Source organism: Oncorhynchus nerka, linkage group LG22 (assembly GCF_034236695.1).
Source record: "Oncorhynchus nerka isolate Pitt River linkage group LG22, Oner_Uvic_2.0, whole genome shotgun sequence".
NCBI lineage: Eukaryota > Metazoa > Chordata > Actinopteri > Salmoniformes > Salmonidae > Oncorhynchus > Oncorhynchus nerka.
Window position 1 is genome coordinate 96,394,132 of NC_088417.1, and position 17,521 is coordinate 96,411,652.

General features: G+C 45.6%; 1 protein-coding gene across 4 annotated transcripts in view; it reads left to right on the top strand.

Moving 5' to 3' along the window:
• The window catches only part of ptpn13 (protein tyrosine phosphatase non-receptor type 13), a 179,564-nt gene that overhangs the window by 71,618 nt on the left and 90,425 nt on the right, over nt 1-17,521 (top strand). For all 4 annotated transcript variants that reach the window (XM_065007620.1, XM_065007623.1, XM_065007621.1 and 1 more), the window contains exon 7: nt 13,819-14,412. In XM_065007620.1, the coding sequence (XP_064863692.1) occupies nt 13,819-14,412 (594 nt within the window). The remainder of the gene's footprint in view (nt 1-13,818; nt 14,413-17,521) is intronic.

Below are 17,521 nucleotides of genomic sequence, written 5' to 3' on the forward strand. Positions count from 1 at the left end.
GATAATCATGGATTTATCGGTGGTGACAGTGTTACCTAGCCTCAGTGCAGTGGGCAGCTTGGGAGGAGGTGCTCTTGTTCTCCATGGACTTTAGTGTCCCAGAACTTTTTGGAGTTAGAGCTACAGGATGCAAATTTCTGCCTGAAGAAGCTGGCCTTTGCTTTCCTGACTGTGTGTATTGGTTCCTGACTTCCCTGAACAGTTGCATACGGTGGCAGTCAGGTCTGGAGTGAACCAAGGGCTATATCTGTTCTTAGTTCTGCATTTTTTGAACGGAGCATGCTTATCTAAAATGGTGAGGAAGTTACTTTTAAAGAATGACCAGGCATCCTCAACTGACGGGATGAGGTCAATATCCTTCCAGGATACCCGGGCCAGGTTGATTTAGAATGGCTGAGTGAAAAGAAGGAAGCCTTTACAGAATAAAAATAATCCAGAACATGCATCCAGTTGGTAATAATGCAATAAAGTAAAACTGCAAATAATGTGTCAAAGAAATTAACTTTGTCATAATACAAATGTATTTATATAGCCCTTCTTACATCAGCTGATATCTCAAAGTGCTGTACAGAAACCCAGCCTAAAACCCCAAACAGCAAGCAATGCAGGTGTAGAAGCACGGTGGCTAGGAAAAACTCCCTAGAAAGGCCAAAACCTAGGAAGAAACCTAGAGAGGAACCAGGCTATGAGGGGTGGCCAGTCTTCTGGCCGTGCCGGGTGGAGATTATAACAGAACATGGCCAAGATGTTGATAAATGACCAGCATGGTGATAAATGACCAGCATGGTGATAAATGACCAGCATAGTGATAAATGACCAGCATAGTGATAAATGACCAGCATGGTGATAAATGACCAGCATGGTGATAAATGACCAGCATGGTGATAAATGACCAGCATGGTGATAAATGACCAGCATGGTGATAAATGACCAGCATGGTGATAAATGACCAGCATAGTGATAAATGACCAGCAAATGATCATAAATGACCAGCATGGTCAAATAATAGTAATCACAGTGAACAGGTCAGGGTTCCATAGCTGCAGGCAGAACAGTTGAAACTGGAGCAGCAGCACGGCCAGGTGGACTGGGGACAACAAGGAGTCATCATGCCAGGTAGTCCTGGGGCATGGTCCTAGGGCTCAGGTCCTCCGGGAGAGAGAATTAGAGAGCATACTTAAATTCACACAGGACACCGGATAAGACAGGAGAAGAACTCCAGATATAACAAACTGACCCTAGCCCCCCGACACAAACTACTGCAGTATAAATACTGGAGGCTGAGACAGGAGGTGTCAGACACTGTGGTCCCATCCGAAGGTGCCCCCGGACAGGGCCAAACAGGCAGGATATAACCCCACCCACTTTGCCAAAGCACAGCCCCTACACCACTAGAGGGATATCTTCAACCACCAACTTACCATCCTGAAACAAGGCCGAGTATAGCCCACAAAGATCTCCGCCATGGCACAACCCAAGGGGGGTGCCAATCTAGACAGGAAGACCACGTCAGTGACTCAACCCACTCAAGTGACGCACCCCTCCTAGGGACAGCATGGAAGAGCACCAGTAAGCCAAAGCATTATGTTTGGGGCAAATCCAACAACGCATCACTCTTCATATTTTCATGCGTGGTGGTGGCTGCATCATGTTATGGGTATGCTTGTCATTGGCAAGGACTAGGGATTTTATTTTTTAGGATGAAACGGAATGGAGCTAAGCACAGGCAGAATCAGAGGTTAAACCTGGTTTAGTCTGCTTTTCAACAGACGCTGGGAAACAAATGCACCTTTCAGCAGGACAATAACCTAAAATTCATGGTCAAAAATACACTGGAGTTGCTTACTAAGATGACGTTGAATGTCCCTGAGTGGCATAGTTAGTTTTGACTTAATTCATCTTGAAAATGGCTGTCTAGCAATGATCAATAACCAGCTTGACACAGAGGTTGAAGAATTAAAATATTTGTACAATCCAAAGCTTTTAAACTTACAAAAAGCATTGACGGTTGTGAATACTAATGTCAATTAGATTTATGTAGTTCATTTTCAAATACATTTGCCAAAATTACAAAGAACATGTTTTCACTTTGTCATTGTCTTGTGTGCAGTAGAAGGGTGAGGAAAATAAATAAATGTTGTTGTTGAATTCAGGGTGTGTAACAACGGTGTGGGAAAAAGTTGAGGGGTGTGAACGCTTTCTGAAGGTACTGTACGTACATACTTACGGTTGGCCTACAGTCGATTCACCTGGCTGAATATCGACTGAGTATATACCTGATTGATGAATATCTGATCTAATGACTTTCTGAGTCATGTCAGTGTTGCTGCTGTTACTGGGAGGAAGTGATTCACAATTTCAACAGAGACAGACCTTGGTCCGGTTCTAACAGGCTTGGTCTCCTCTAGCTGATGGAAGAGAAAAAAATCCCTGGGGGTGTTACAGTAGGCGGGCTGAACATAACACTGACAATAGAGACCCTGGTAGGCTGGCATAGACAAGTTGGGACAGTGAACTGAACACTAGTTTTAGTTCACGGATCCTTCTTTTAATGGGTGGCGGTGCATTACCAGTGTCCTAATGTTGACTGACTCATCCTGAATCATGGCCAAGAGGGAGGTGCTCAGAAGACAAGTCAGTGGTGAGAGGAAATGAACAGCCTTGAAATGTGCTGGAAGTTAACTAATCGAATTGGTGTGTTTACAATAGAAAGTATCAAGTGTACAATGTGTAGTTTTTAAAGTATAATCCAAGGGTTTGAAGTGTTAATTAAGGTATGAAGATCCAGGGGCTTTCTGTGTTACCCACTTTTTTTTAGATTCAACTCCTTCAGTCCTCAGGTCATCAGACGTTTTATTGATACTTTAAAGATGCCTACTTCCTTTCGATGAAAAAGAAATGGGAGGGGAGAGGAGGCTTATGTAACCATTGCATGGTATTGATTATAGTTCCTAAGCTGGTCTGGGTTCAATACTAATTTAAAATACTTTAGCTGGACTTGATTGAGCACGCCTGGCACAATGGAACCAATATAAAAGTCTCAAAAGACCAACCTCCTCCCACCTGGCATTACAGGCAGGCATAGAAGAAGATACAGTAGAATAAATAGGATAGAATACAGTATATACATGTGCGATGAGTAATGCAAAAATATGTAAACATTATTAAAGTGACTAGTGTTCCGTTTATGTGGCCAGTCATTTCAATTCTATATATATTCCACCAGCCTCTGTGCTAGTGATGGCTATTTAACAGTCTGATGGCCTTGAGCTGGTTTTTCAGTCTCTCGGTCCCAGCTTTGATGCACCTGTACTGACCTCGCCTTCTGGATGATAGCGGGGTGAACAGGCAGTGGCTCGGGTGGTTGTTGTCCTTGATGATCTTTTTGGCCTTCCTGTGACATTGGGTGCTGTAGGGGTCCTGGAGGGAAGGTAGTTTGCCCCCAGTGATGCATTTGGCAGACCGCAACAACCTCTGGAGAGCCCTTCGGTTGCGGGCGGTGCAGTTGCCGTACCGGGCAGAGATATAGCCCGACAGGACGCTCTCAATTGTGCATGTGTGAAAGTTTTAGGTGCCAAGCCAAATTTCTTCACTACTGCGTTGGTGTACCATTTTCAGTGTCATTGACGTGTACGCCAAGGAACTTAACTTTTCACCTTCTCCACTGCGGTCCCGTTGATGGGGGGGGGGGGGGGGGTGTTGCTCCCTCTGCTGTTTCCTGAAGTCTACGATCAGTTGTTTTTGTTAACGTTAAGTGTGAGGTATTTTCCTGGCACCACACTCCCAGGGCCCTCACCACCTCCCTGTAGGCTGTCTCGTTATTGTTGGTAATCAGGCCTACTACTGTAGTGTCGTCTGCAAACTTGATTGAGTTGGAGGCATGTGTGGCCACGCAGTCATATGGGTGAACATCACTTGTCTTTCTTTCTGCAGATGTGACATGTCGGTGGTTAGCGTTGATGGTGACTGTGGAGAAAATGCTGTCATTGCTTTGTTTTTCATGCTGGGCGACGTGATTGTTTTCATTCTGCTTTAGTACCACAGCGCTGACTGTGCAGTGCAGCTTACCCATTCCCACCACCACTAATAGTTCTAGATAAACCTCCTGGAAACAATTCTCTGAATGTTGCAACTAAGAATGAAAGGCCAATGGACCCTCAAAACAAATGTTCTATTTCCTGTTTAAAATTTTTTTAAAAATTCAATCAATCTTGTCCTGGTCTGTCTGTCTCCATAGCAACAAGTGTTCCTGGAAAAGTTTCTGTCTGCCCCATAGCGAGTGTTCCTGGAAAAAAAATAATTCTGTCTTTGATGTTCTGTTTTACTGTAGAGATGGAGCCATATGCTTTGTAGATTAAAGCAAGGCACTACATGTTTTATAGGCCTGAGTCCCCTCCCCCTCTCTCCAACATTAGCTACTCCGTCTCTCTCGTTCTTCAGTCGGAAGAGGTCCCAGTTTCTCAACTCCTTATGGTTGTCACAGCATTGGCAAGACAACACAGATCTGACACCAATCTAGTTATACAGTGCCTTCGGAAAGTATTCAGACCCATTTACTTTGTCCACATTTTCCACATTTTATGTTGCAGCCTTATTCTAAAAATGATTAAATACCCCATAATGACAAAGCAAAAACATGTTCTTAGAAGTTTTTGCAAATGTATTACAATTCTTTTTTTTTTTTACTATAATTTTATATAAGTATTCAGACCCTTTACTCAGTACTTTGTTGAAGCAATTACAGTTGAGTCTTTTTGGGTATGACCCTACAAGCTTGGCACACCTGTATTTGGGGAGTTTCTCACATTATTCTCTGCAGATCCTCTCAAGCTCTTGTCAGGTTGGATGAGGAGCGTCGCTGCAGTTATTTTCAGGTCTCTCCAGAGATGTTCGATCGAGTTTAAGTTCTGGCTCTGGCTGGGCCACTCAAGGACATTCAGAGACTTGTCCCGAAGGCACTCCTGTGTTGTCTTGGCTGTGTGCTTAGTGTTATTGTCCTGTTGGAAGGTGAACCTTCACCCCCATCTGAGGTCCTGAGCATTCTGGAGCAGGTTTTCATCAAGCATCTCTCTGTACTTTGTTCTGTTCATCTTTCCCTCGATCCTGACTAGTCTCCCAGTTCCTGCTGCTGAATAACATCCCCACAGCATGATGCTGCCACCACCATGCTTCACTGTAGGGATGGTACCTGATTTCCTCCGTGCGTAATCCTTGGCATTCAGGCCAAAGAGTTCAATCTTGGTTTCGTCAAACCAGACAATCTTGTTTCTCATGGTCTGAGGTGCCTTTTGGCAACTCCAAGTGGGCTGTCATGCCTTTTACTGAGGAGTGGCTTCCATCTGGCCACTCTACCATAAAGGCCTGATTTGGTGGAGTGCTGCAGAGATTGTTGTCCTTCTGAAAGTTTCTCCCATCTCCACAGAGGAACTCTGAAGCTCTGTCAGATTGACCATTGGGTTCTTGGTCACCTCCGTGACCAAGGCTCTTCTCCCCCGATTGCTCAGTTTGGCTGGGCGGCCAGCTCTGAGTCTTCGTGGTTCCAAACTTCTTCCATTTAAGAATGATGGAGGCCGCTGTGTTGTTGGGTATGCTGAAGACTTTTTTTGGTGCCCTTTCCAAGATCTGTGCCTCGACACGATCCTGTCTGAGCTCTAAGGACAATTCCTTTGACCTCATGGCTCGGATTTTGTACAGACATGCACTGTCAACTGCGGGACCTTATAGACAGGTGTATGCCTTTCCAAGTCATGTCCAATCAATTGAATTTTCCACAGGTGGACTCCAATGAAGTAGAAACATCTCAAGGATGATCAATGGAAGCAGGATGCACCTGAGCTCAAATTTGAGTCCCATAGCAAAGGGTCTGAATACTTGTGTAAATAAGACATTTCTGTTTTGTATTTGTATTATGTTTGCAGACTTTTATAAAAAACTGTTTTTGCTTTGTTATTATGGGGTATTGTGTGTAGATTGCTGATGGAAAATATTTATTAAATCTATTGTAGAATAAGTCTAATGTAACAACATGCGTACAATTGAGCACACAGCCATGCAGTCTCCATAGACAAACATTGGCAGTAGAATGGCCATACTGAAGAGCTCAGTGACTTTCAACGTGGCACCGTCATAGGATGCCATCTTTCCAACAAGTCAGTTCGTCAAATGTATGTCCTGCTAGAGCTGCCCCGGTCAATTAACTGCAAGTGCTGTTAGTGAAGTCAAACGTTTAGGAGCTTCAACAGCTCAGCCGTGAAGTGGTAGGCCACACAAGCGCTACGCTGAAGCACAAAGTGCGCAAAAAATCGCCTCTCCACGGTTGCACTCACTACCAAATTCCAAACTGCCTCTGGAAGCAACATCAGCACAGTAACTGTTAGTCGAGAGCTTCATGAAATGAGTTTCCATGGCCGAGCAGCCGCACACAAGCCACAAGTGTAACTCTGGAACAGTGAAAACATGTTCTCTGGAGTGATGAATCCTGCTTCACCATCTGGCAGTCCAATGGACAAATAAGACTTAGAATCCACCAATCAGAACGGTACCTGCCCCAATGCATAGTGCCAAATGTAAAGTTTGGTGGAGGAGGAATAATGTTCTGGGTCTGTTTTTTTTCATGGTTCGAACCAGGCCCCTTAGTTCCAGTGAAGGGTAATCTTAACGCTACAGCGTACAATGACGTTATAGAATTCTGTGCTTCCAAATTTGTGGCAACAGTTTGGGGAAGGCCCTTTCCTGTTTCAGTATGACAATGCCCACGTGCACAAAGCGAGGTGCATACAGAAATGGTTTGTCAAGATCGTTGTGAAAAACTTGACTGGCCTGCACAGAGCCCTGACCTCAACCCCATCAAACACCTTTGGGATGAATTGTAATGCCGAGTGCGGGCCAGGCTTAATCGCCCAACATTAAGCTTTTATCTCAAGGCCATCAGACTGTTAAACAACCATCACTAACATTGAGTGGCTTCTGCCAACATACTGACTCAAATCTCTAGCCACTTTAATAATAAAAAATTGGATCTAATAAATGTATCACTAGTCACTTTAAACTATAAACTATGCCACTTTATATAATGTTTACATACACTACCCCATCTCAAATGTATATACTGTACTCTATACCATCTACTGCATCTTGCATATGCCGTTCGGCCATCGCTCATCCATATATTTATATATACATATTCTTATTCTTTGTTGTATTTGTATATTTATATATTTTCATGTACATATTATTATTCACTCCTTTACACTTGTGTGTATAAGATAGTTGTGAAATTGTTTGTAATACGTGTTAGATATCACTGCATTGTCGGAACTAGAAGCACAAGCATTTCGCTACACTCGCATTAACATCTGCTAACCATGTGTATGTGACCATTTTTTTTTAAATTTCACCTTTCTTTAACCAAGTAGGCCAGTTGAGAACAAGTTCTCATTGATAACTGCGACATGGCCAAGATGAAGCAAAGCAGTACGACACATACAACAACACAGTTACGCATGGAATAAACAAACACAATCAATAATATAGTAGGAAAATCTATATACAGCATGTGCAAATGAGGTAGGATAAGAGAGGTAAAGGCAATAAATAGGCCATGGTGGCAAAGTAATTACAATATAGCAATTAAACACTGGAATGGTAGGATGTGCAGAGGATGAATGTACAAGATCTGATACTGGGGTGCAAAGGAGCAAGATAAATAAATAAATACTGTATGGGGATGAGGTAGATTGGAGGGGCTATTTACAGATGAGCTATGTACAGGTGCAGTGATCTGTGAGCTGCTCTGACAGCTGGTGCTTAAAGCTAGTGAGGGAGGTAAGAGTCTCCAGCTTCAGAGATTTTTGCAGTTCGTTCCACCCATTGGCAGCAGAGATCTCGAAGGAGAGGCGGCCAAAGGAAGAATTGGCTTTGGGGGTGACCACTGAGATATACCTGCTGGAGCGCGTGTTATGGGTGGGTGCTGCTATGGTGACCAGTGAGCTGAGATAAGGGGGGACTTTACCTAGCAGAGACTTGTAGATGACCTGGAGCCAGTGGGTTTGGCGACGAGTATGAGGCGAGGGCCAGTCAACGAGAACATACAGGTCGCAGTGGTGGATAGTATATGGGGCTTTGGTGACAAAACGGATGACACTAGACTGCATCCAATTTGTTGAGTAGAGTGTTGGAAGCCGTTTTGTAAATGACATCGCCGAAGTCGAGGATCGGTAGGATGGTCAGTTTTACGAGGGTATGTTTGGCAGCATGAGTGAAGGATGCTTTGTTTGCGAAATAGGAAGCCGATTCTAGATTTATTTTTGGATTGGAGATGCTTAATGTGAATCTGGAAGGGGAGTTTACAGTCTAGCCAGACACCTAGGTATTTGTAGTTGTCCACATACAGTGGGGCAAAAAAGTATTTAGTCAGCCACCAATTGTGCAAGTTCTCCCACTTAAAAAGATGAGAGGCCTGTAATTTTCATCATAGGTACACTTCAACTATGCCAGACAAAATGAGAAGAAAAAAATCCAGAAAATCACATTTGTAGGATTTTTTATGAATTTATTTGCAAATTTGGTGGAAAATAAGTATTTGGTCAAAAACAAACAAGCAAGATTTCTGGCTCTCACAGACTTGTAACTTCTTCTTTAAGAGGGTCCTCTACTCGTTGCCTGTATTAATGGCACCTGTTTGAACTTGTCGTCAGTATAAAAGACACCTGTCCACAACCTCAAACAGTCACACTCCAAACTCCACTATGGCCAAGACCAAAGAGCTGTCAAAGGACACCCGAAACAAAATTGTAGACCTTCAACAGGCTGGGAAGACTGAATCTGCAATAGGTAATCAGCTTGGTTTGAAGAAATCAACTGTGGGAGCAATTATTAGGAAATGGAAGACATACAAGACCACTGATAATCTCCCTCGATCTGGGGCTCCACGCAAGATCTCACCCCGTGGGGTCAAAATGATCACAAGAATGGTGAGCAAAAATCCTAGAACCACATGGGGGGACCTAGTGAATGACCTACAGAGAGCTGGGAGCAAAGTAACAAAGCCTACAATCAGTAACACACTACGCCGCCAGGGACTCAAATCCTGCAGTGCCAGACGTGTCCAGGCCCGTCTGAAGTTTGCTAGATAGCATTTGGATGATCCAGAAGAAGATTAGGAGAATATCATATGGTCAAATGAAACCAAAATAGAATGTTTTGGTAAAACTCAACTCGTCGTGTTTGGAGGACAAAGAATGCTGAGTTGCATCCAAAAAACACCATACCTACTGTGAAGCATGGGGGTGGAAACATCGTGCTTTGGGTCTGTTTTTCTGCAAAGGGGCCAGGACGACTGATCCGTGTAAAGGAAAGAATGAATGGCGCCATGTATCGTGAGATTTTGAGTGAAAACCTCCTTCCATCAGCAAGGGCATTGAAGATGAAACGTGGCTGGGTCTTTCAGCATGACAATGATCCCAAACACACTGCCCGGACAACGGAGTGGCTTCGTAAGAAGCATTTCAAGGTCCTGGAGTGGCCTAGCCAATCTCCAGATCTCAACCCCATAGAACATCTTTGGAGGGAGTTGAAAGTCCGTGTTTCCCAGCAACAGCCCCAAACATCACTGCTCTAGAGGAGATCTGCACCAGCAACAGTGTGTGAAAGACTTACAGAAAACGTTTTACCTCTGTCATTGCCAACAAAGGGTATATAACAAAGTATTGAGATACACTTTTGTTATTGACCAAATACTTATTTTCCACCATTTTCAAATAAATTCATAAAAAATCCTACAATGTGATTTTCTGGATTTTTTTTCTCATTTTCTCTGTCATAGTTGAAGTGTACCTATGATGAAAATTACAGGCCTCTCATCTTTTTGAAGTTGGAGAACTTGCACAATTGGTGGATGACTAAATACTTTTTCGACCCACTGTATTTTAAGTCAGAACCGTCCAGAGTAGTGATGCTGGATGGGTGGGCAGGTGCGGGCAGCGATTGTTTAAAGAGCATGCATTTAGTTTTACTTGCATTTAAGAGCAGTTGGAGGCCACGGAAGGAGAGTTGTATGGCATTGAAGCTCATCTGGAGGTTAGTTAAGTGTCCAACGAAGGGCCAGAGGTATACAGAATGGTGTCGTCTGCGTAGAGGTGAATCAAAGAATCGCCAGCAGCGAGAGCGACATCATTGATCTATACAGAGAAGAGAGTCGGCCCGAGAATTTAACCCTGTGGCACCCCCATAGACTGCCAGAGGTCCGGACAACAGGCCTTACAATTTGACATACTGAACTCTATCGGAGACGTAGTTGGTGAACCAAGCGAGGAAATCATTTGAGAAACCAAGGCTGTTCAGTCTGCCAATAAGAATGTTGGGATTGACAGAGTCGAAAGCCTTAGCCAGGTCGATGGATACGGCTGCACAGTAATGTCTCTTATCGATGGCGGTTATGATATCGTTTAGGACCTTGAGCGTGGCTGAGGAGCACCCATGACCAGCTCTGAGACCAGATTGCATAGCGGAGAAAGTACGGTGAGATTCGAAATGGTCGGTAATCTGTTTGATAACTTGGTTTTCAAAGACCTTAGAAAGCAGGGTAGAATAGATATAGGTCTGTAGCAGTTTGGGTCTAGTTTCTCCCCCTTCGAAAAGGGGGATGACCGCGGCAGCTTTCCAATCTATGGGAATCTTAGACGATACGAAACAGGTTCAAACAGGCTAGTAATAGGGGTGGCGACAATTTCGGCAGATAATTTTAGAAAGAGAGGGTCCAGATTGTCTAGCCCAGCTGATTTGTAGGGATCCAGATTTTGCAGCTCTTTCAGAACATAAGTTGTCTGGATTTGGGTGAAGGAGAAATGGGGAAGGCTTGGGCAAGTTGCTGTGGGGGGGTACAGGGCTGTTGACCGGGGTAGCCAGGTGGAAAGCATGGCCAGCCGTAGAAAAATGCTTATTGAAATTCCCAATTATTGTGGATTTATCGGTAGTGACAGTGTTTCCTAGCCTCAGTGCAGTGGGCAGCTGGGAGGAGGTGCTCTTATTCTCCATGGACTTTAGTGTCCCAGAACTGTTTTGAGTACAGGATGCAAATTTCTGTTAGGAAAGCTAAGGCTCGCTTTTTCAAACTGCCTGTGTATATTGGTTCCTAACTTCCCTGAAAAGTTGCATATCTCGGGGGCTATTCGATGCTAATGCAGAATGCTACAGGATGTTTTTGTGCTGGTCAAGGGCAGACAGGTCTGGAGTGAACCAAGGGCTAGATCTATTCCTGGTTCTACATTTTTTGAATGGAGCATGCTTATTTAAGATTGTGAGGAAGGCACTTTTAAAGAATAACCAGGCATCCTCTACTGATGGGTTGAGGTCAAGGTCATTCCAGGATACCCCGGCCAGGTCGATTAGAAAGGCCTGTTCGCTGAAGTGTTTTAGGGAGCGTTTGACAGTGATGAGCTGTGGTCGTTTGACTGCAGACCCATTACGGATGCTGGCAATGAGGCAGTGATCGCTGAGATCTTGGTTGAAAACAGCAGAGGTGTATTTGGAGGGTGAGTTAGTTGGGATGATATCTATGAGGGTGCACGTATTCACGGATTTGGGGTTGTACCTGGTAGGTTCATAGATAATTTGTGTGAGATTGAGGGCATCAAGCTTAGATTGTAGGATGGCCGGGGTGTTAAGCATGTCCCAGTTTAGGTCACCTAGCAGCACGAGCTCAGAAAATAGATGGGGGGGGCAATCAGTTCACATATGGTGTCCAGGGCACAGCTGGGGGCAGAGGGTGGTCTATAGCAAGCGGCAACAGTGAGAGACTTGTTTTTGGAAAGGTGAATTTTTAGAAATAGAAGCTCCAATTGTTTTGGTACAGACTTGGATAGTAAGATGGAACTCTGCAGGCGATCTAGTAGATTGCAACACCGCCCCCTTTGGCAGTTCTATCTTGGCGGGAAATTGTATAGTTTGGGATGGAAATTTCAGGGTTTTTGGTGGTTTTCCTAAGCCAGGATTCAGACACGGCTAAGACATCCGGGTTGGCAGAATGTGCTAAAGCAGTGAATGAAGCAAACTTAGGGAGTAGTCTTCTAATGTTAACATGCATGAAACCAAGGTGTTTACAGTTACAGAAGTCAACAAATGATAGCACCTGGGGAGTGGGAGTGGAGCTAGGCAGTGCAGGACCTCTACATCACCAGAGGAACAGAGAAGTAGGATAAGGGTACGGCTAATGGCTATAAGATCTGGCTGTCTAGCATGTTTGGAACAGAGAGTAAAGGGTGCAGTTTTCTGGGCACGATAGCATAGATTCAAGGCATAATGTACAGACAAAGGTATGGTAGGAAGAGAGTACATTGGAGGTAAACCTAGGCATTGAGTAAAGATCTAGTCTCGAGAGACATTTAAACCAGGTGATGTCATCGCATATGTGGGAGGTGGAACAACATGGTTGGTTAAGGCATATTGAGCAGGGCTAGAGGCTCTACAGTGAAATAAGACTAATCACTAACCAGGACAGTAATGGACAAGACATATTGATATTAGGGAGAGGCATGCGTAGCCAAGTGATCGTATGGGTCCAGTGGGTGGTTGGGCTGGCTGGGGACACGGCGATTCAGACAGTTAGCAGGCCGGGGCTAGCATTTAGCAGGCCGGGGCTAGCAAGCTAGCATAAGCGCCTTAGATGGACGTCGCGATGGAAGAAAGTCTGTTTTTGCCTCCTCGTGCGGTGACGTCGATAGACCACTCGTGGAATTAATAGGGTTCCAAGTAGCAGAGGTGAGCAGAGGGGTATAGTGGTTCAAGAAACTGGCTGAAGGATCAGCGAACAGTCCAATATGCTCTAGACAGCAGGCCACGGTTAGCAGAATGGGCCTGAGGGGCCTGTCTGTATTCCAGTCGTGAAGGATCGGCGGGGTTCCGTACCCCGTACCGGCAGTAGAAGGGGTCCGGATATTGTAGCCGAGGAGTGGGCTTCAGGAGTAGCCCAGGAGCCCTAGCCGGGAGATGGGTTTGGGACGGAAACGTTATCCAGGAGTAGTCAACCCGGGTTGCGGTTAGCTAACTGTGATGGTCCAGATGAAAAGGTTCAGAGTTTGCGGGAGGAATCTGGGGATATGGAGAAAAAATAGGTCCGGTATGTTCTGGTTTGAAACTCGTATGAACTGGTGAGAGCTTTCCGAGCTAAAGGTTAGCTGATGACCGCTAGCAGTGGTTAGCTCACTGATAGTTAGTAGCTAGATAGCTAAATAGCTTCAGTTGAGGTATTCCAGTTTGGCGGTAAATAGAAATACTTTAGAAAAAAAACACTCCACGTTTGGTGAGGCGGGTTGCAGGAAAGTATTTTGAAGTTGAGGTTTAGGAAAAATATTTAAAAGAATGTGAAGAAAAATATATACATAGGACAGGACAAGACAAAGACGTCTGACTGCTACGCCATCTTGGATATCCGAAGAATCTGATTTGTATGTAGTTCTGTCCTTGAGCTGTTCTTGTCTGTTGACGTTCTGTATTATTTCATGTTTTGTGTGGACCCCAGGAAGAGTAGCTGCCGCTTTTGCAACAGCTAATGGGGATCCTAATACCCCCCCCCCCGACCTCACTAAAGCTTGTGGCTGAATGTCCTCGTAGCAATGTTCCAACACCTAGTGGAAAGCCTTCCCAGAAGAGTTTGAGGCGGTTACAGCAGCAAAAGGGGGACCAACTCCATATTAATACCAATCATTTGGAATGAGATTGTAGTGTAGTGTAACACAAAAACCTGTGGTACACTTTCTCATTAGTCCCTTTACAGTATGTTATTTCCCTGTTGTCTGATCTACCTTCTGTCTTTCCCCTCAGGGAGGAGTGCAGCCCCGAGGGTACTCGAGCGTTACAAGGCTCGTAGTCAGGAGCAGGCATCTCTGAACCGTGGCCTGAGTCGCTCCATGGGTTCCCTCCCCATCCAGGACCTCCTAAGAGGTGAGGGGGCCCTGCCTGGTCCCTACCCGCCATCGGACTACCATCCTGGGTCAGAGTCCTCCGCAGACCTGGCCCTCTACCTCGAGCCCCAGCAGAGAGGCAGGCCGGTAGAGCTGGACAGGAGGTCCCTGCCCTATAGAGGAGACTCGACAGCCCAACACAAGAAGAACTGGGCGTCTTCTGTAGACCTGGCCCACATAGACCCGGATATGCTCCGCTTTGGAGCCCTTGAGGACGCCAGGCGCGGTAGCAGTGCCCTCAGTACCCGCTCAGGGGGAAGGCACAAGTCAGCCTCCCGGGTGTACCGGGATCGAGACGGGGAGAACCGCTACTCAGACTTTGGTGGGTTGGAGACGCCCAGGACGAAGGCCCACCCCCACTCACCCCTGTCGGTCAGCTCAGCTCTGACCTCAGCCTATGACCGGATCAAGGAGAAGCAGAGGAAGCTGCAGGTGCTCCGCCAGGCCATGGATGGTGAGACCTTTTTTTCCCCTGGTTTTAATGGTAGGATAAGGAAGTAGATGAAGAGATTCAAATGTCAGGGGCACAGACAGGAGAATGACTGAGACGGTGCTTGGACCACTATCTCAGGGTGTGTGTGTGGTCTGGAGTCCGCAGCACTACCATGTAGACCAGACTCCCTCTGTGGACCAGCTGCTATGAAATTGATAACTATTCGTCTATCAGCTGTTGAGACGTTTAGAAAGGTGAAAAATGTGTGAGAGATGACGTTACCAGAGCAGAGAGGCTGACTGGTTAGTGAGATGTTCTAGATGGCCGGGATGTGGGAAGCTGTGTTGGTCCAGGTGCATTCCAAATGGCATCCTATTCGCTGTAGTGAACTCCATTTTTACCCCAGCTATGGACCCTGGTCAAAGTTGTACACTATAAAGGGAATAGGGTACTGTTTGGGATTAACACCCAGAGTGCATGAGACAGAGTGGCTGTGGTTTCCAAATGCCTGCTTTTTAATAAGAGACAGGATAATTCTAGCCCTTTAACCCTCTCTCACTTATAGCCAAGTCTGCCTCTCTCCATCTCTTCTCTGTCTGTCTGTGTGTGACACACTGGTGCATGTTTGACACTGCTTGCGTGCTGCAACCAGCCATGACAGCCATATTCTACTTGCCATGGCTCTTATTTAATTTCTGAGAAGTGTTACTGATATGAAGTCACATGGGACATTAATGTTTATGTCCTTTAATGCAGCGGTGTCTGGTGGCCATATGGAGGCTTTAGGGCTGGATGGAGGGAGGGACGGATGAACGAGCTCCTATAATAAACCTCAGGCCTTCCTATCCGGCCTGCCTGCCCCTCCTCGGTTTGCATCCCAATTGGCATCATATTCCCTTTTAAGTGCACTACTTTTGACCAGGCCCCATACTACTCTGGTCAAAAGTAGCGCATTTTGTATGGAATAGGGTCCCAATTGGGATGGCAGCTTGCTCTGTTTCTTTTCTCCTTCTTCTGTGGTTGTTTAAATGATGGCACAGCAGTGGTTAATGCTCTCTGGTTACCTCCATGTACATGGAGCCTTAATCTGTGACTTGCTCCTCCGGCTGCAGTGTACCAGCCTCCTCCTTTCCATCCTCCCATCTCCTCTTTAACCTTTCTCACCCCTTACCAACATATGGTGCCTTAAACTGTGGCTTGTTCCTCCGGCTGCAGTTCAACACCACCCTTCTCTTTCTTCCTCCACCACCCTTCTTTCTTCCTCCACTACCCTTCTCTTTCCTCCTCCTCCAACACCCTCTCCTCCTCCACCACCCTTCTCTTTCTTCCTCCCTCCTCCACCACTCTTCTCTTTCCTCCCTCTCCCTTCCACCACCCTTCTCTTTCCTCCTCCTCCCTCTTCCCTCCACCACCCTTCTCTTTCTTCCTCCACCACCCTTCTTTCTTCCTCCACTACCCTTCTCTTTCCTCCTCCTCCAACACCCTCTCCTCCTCCATCACCCTTCTCTTTCTTCCTCCCTCCTCCACCACTCTTCTCTTTCCTCCCTCTCCCCTCCACCACCCTTCTCTTTCCTCCTCCTCCCTCTCCCCTCCACCACCCTTCTCTTTCCTCCTCCTCCACCACCCTTCTCTTTCCTCCCCCTCCACCACCCTTCTCTTTCCTCTACCCCCCCTCCGCTCCACTTCAGGGCCAAGGTGCTTCAATCAGGACTATAGTTTCCTAGCTTCCATGAGGTTAGTAATTGGAGTCATGTGTAGCGGATGAGGGGAAATACAAATGTTATTGGACTTTCCGGTGCTTGGCAGCGGGTCATGTGGCTCTCGAATAGGCTGGGCTGGGTTCTGTAATGGGCGGAGCTGAGTCGTGATTGGCTGGATCGGGCTCCGGAATGAACTGGGATAGGATTGGCTGGGCTTAAGATATGATAGGATGGGCAGGGCTCCATGATGTGATTGGCTAGACTGGGCGAGGATAGGATGGGCTGAGCTCCCGAATGGGTTGGAGAACGAGGTGGAGGGGCCTAACTAAACGAATTACCACAGTTTTTCTAAATAGGGTTTTTCTGCTTGTTGACTTCAAAAGTTGTCGGCTGTCGCAAGACTTAGGTTAAGTCAGAAGGGAGGGCTTTTAAAAAGGTGACGGTTGCTAGGCAATACTTTGGCTCAGAATAATTGTTGGGAATGCAGAAGCAGTAGCTGTTGAATCTAGTAGCTCTTGTATGTACAAGTCCATCAAATATTTTCCCTCTGGATATAACTAACCAACCATGCAGTAAGTGTGAGATACTGTGAAACGGTGGTCAAGCCATGTATTCAAGAACATGTCTCAACCTATGGTGGGGTGCAACACAACTTCAGATGATGTGAAATAGGGTCTGCTACAGTATATGTGAATATGAAAAAATGTGTCATTCAAATCAATAAGGGGTGCTGTCAAAGTGATTGAATTCAAATGGTTTACCCAAAGTCCTCTTGTGTTGTCACTTACTCGCCTTGCAGTGTGACCGAGCATGTGTTTGATTCACAGACCTAGATGACATGGTCCTCTAATGTGATCAGATCCATAGGCTCAAATCTGTGTCAGAGATACCTGGGTTCAGGAGAAGAAACTGGGGCAAACAGCAGCTGCTGAGGATTGCTTTGCTTTGCTGAGAATATTTATCTAATTTTGGTAAGGGGTAAAACCCCCTGAAAAAATTTGGAAAATCTGGAAAATGAATGCTTCTATCACACCAAAAATGTTTCTTTCTTTGTATCATGTTTTGCACCATAAAAAAAAACTTCAGTTACCGGAAATTCTGAGTTCTAGTAAGCTAGCATTATCCAGTTAGCATATGTTCTAGTGGGAGGGAGGCTCTTCTCCTAGTAAGCTATCATTATCCAGTTAGCATATGTTCTAGTGGGAGGGAGGTTCTTCTCCTAGTAAGCTATCATTATCCAGTTAGCATATGTTCTAGTGGGAGGGAGGCTCTTCTCCTAGTAAGCTATCATTATCCAGTTAGCAAATGGTCTAGTGAGAGGGAGGTTCTTCTCCTAGTAAGCTATCATTATCCAGTTAGCATATGTTCTAGTGGGAGGGAGGCTCTTCTCCTAGTAAGCTATCATTATCCAGTTAGCATATGTTCTAGTG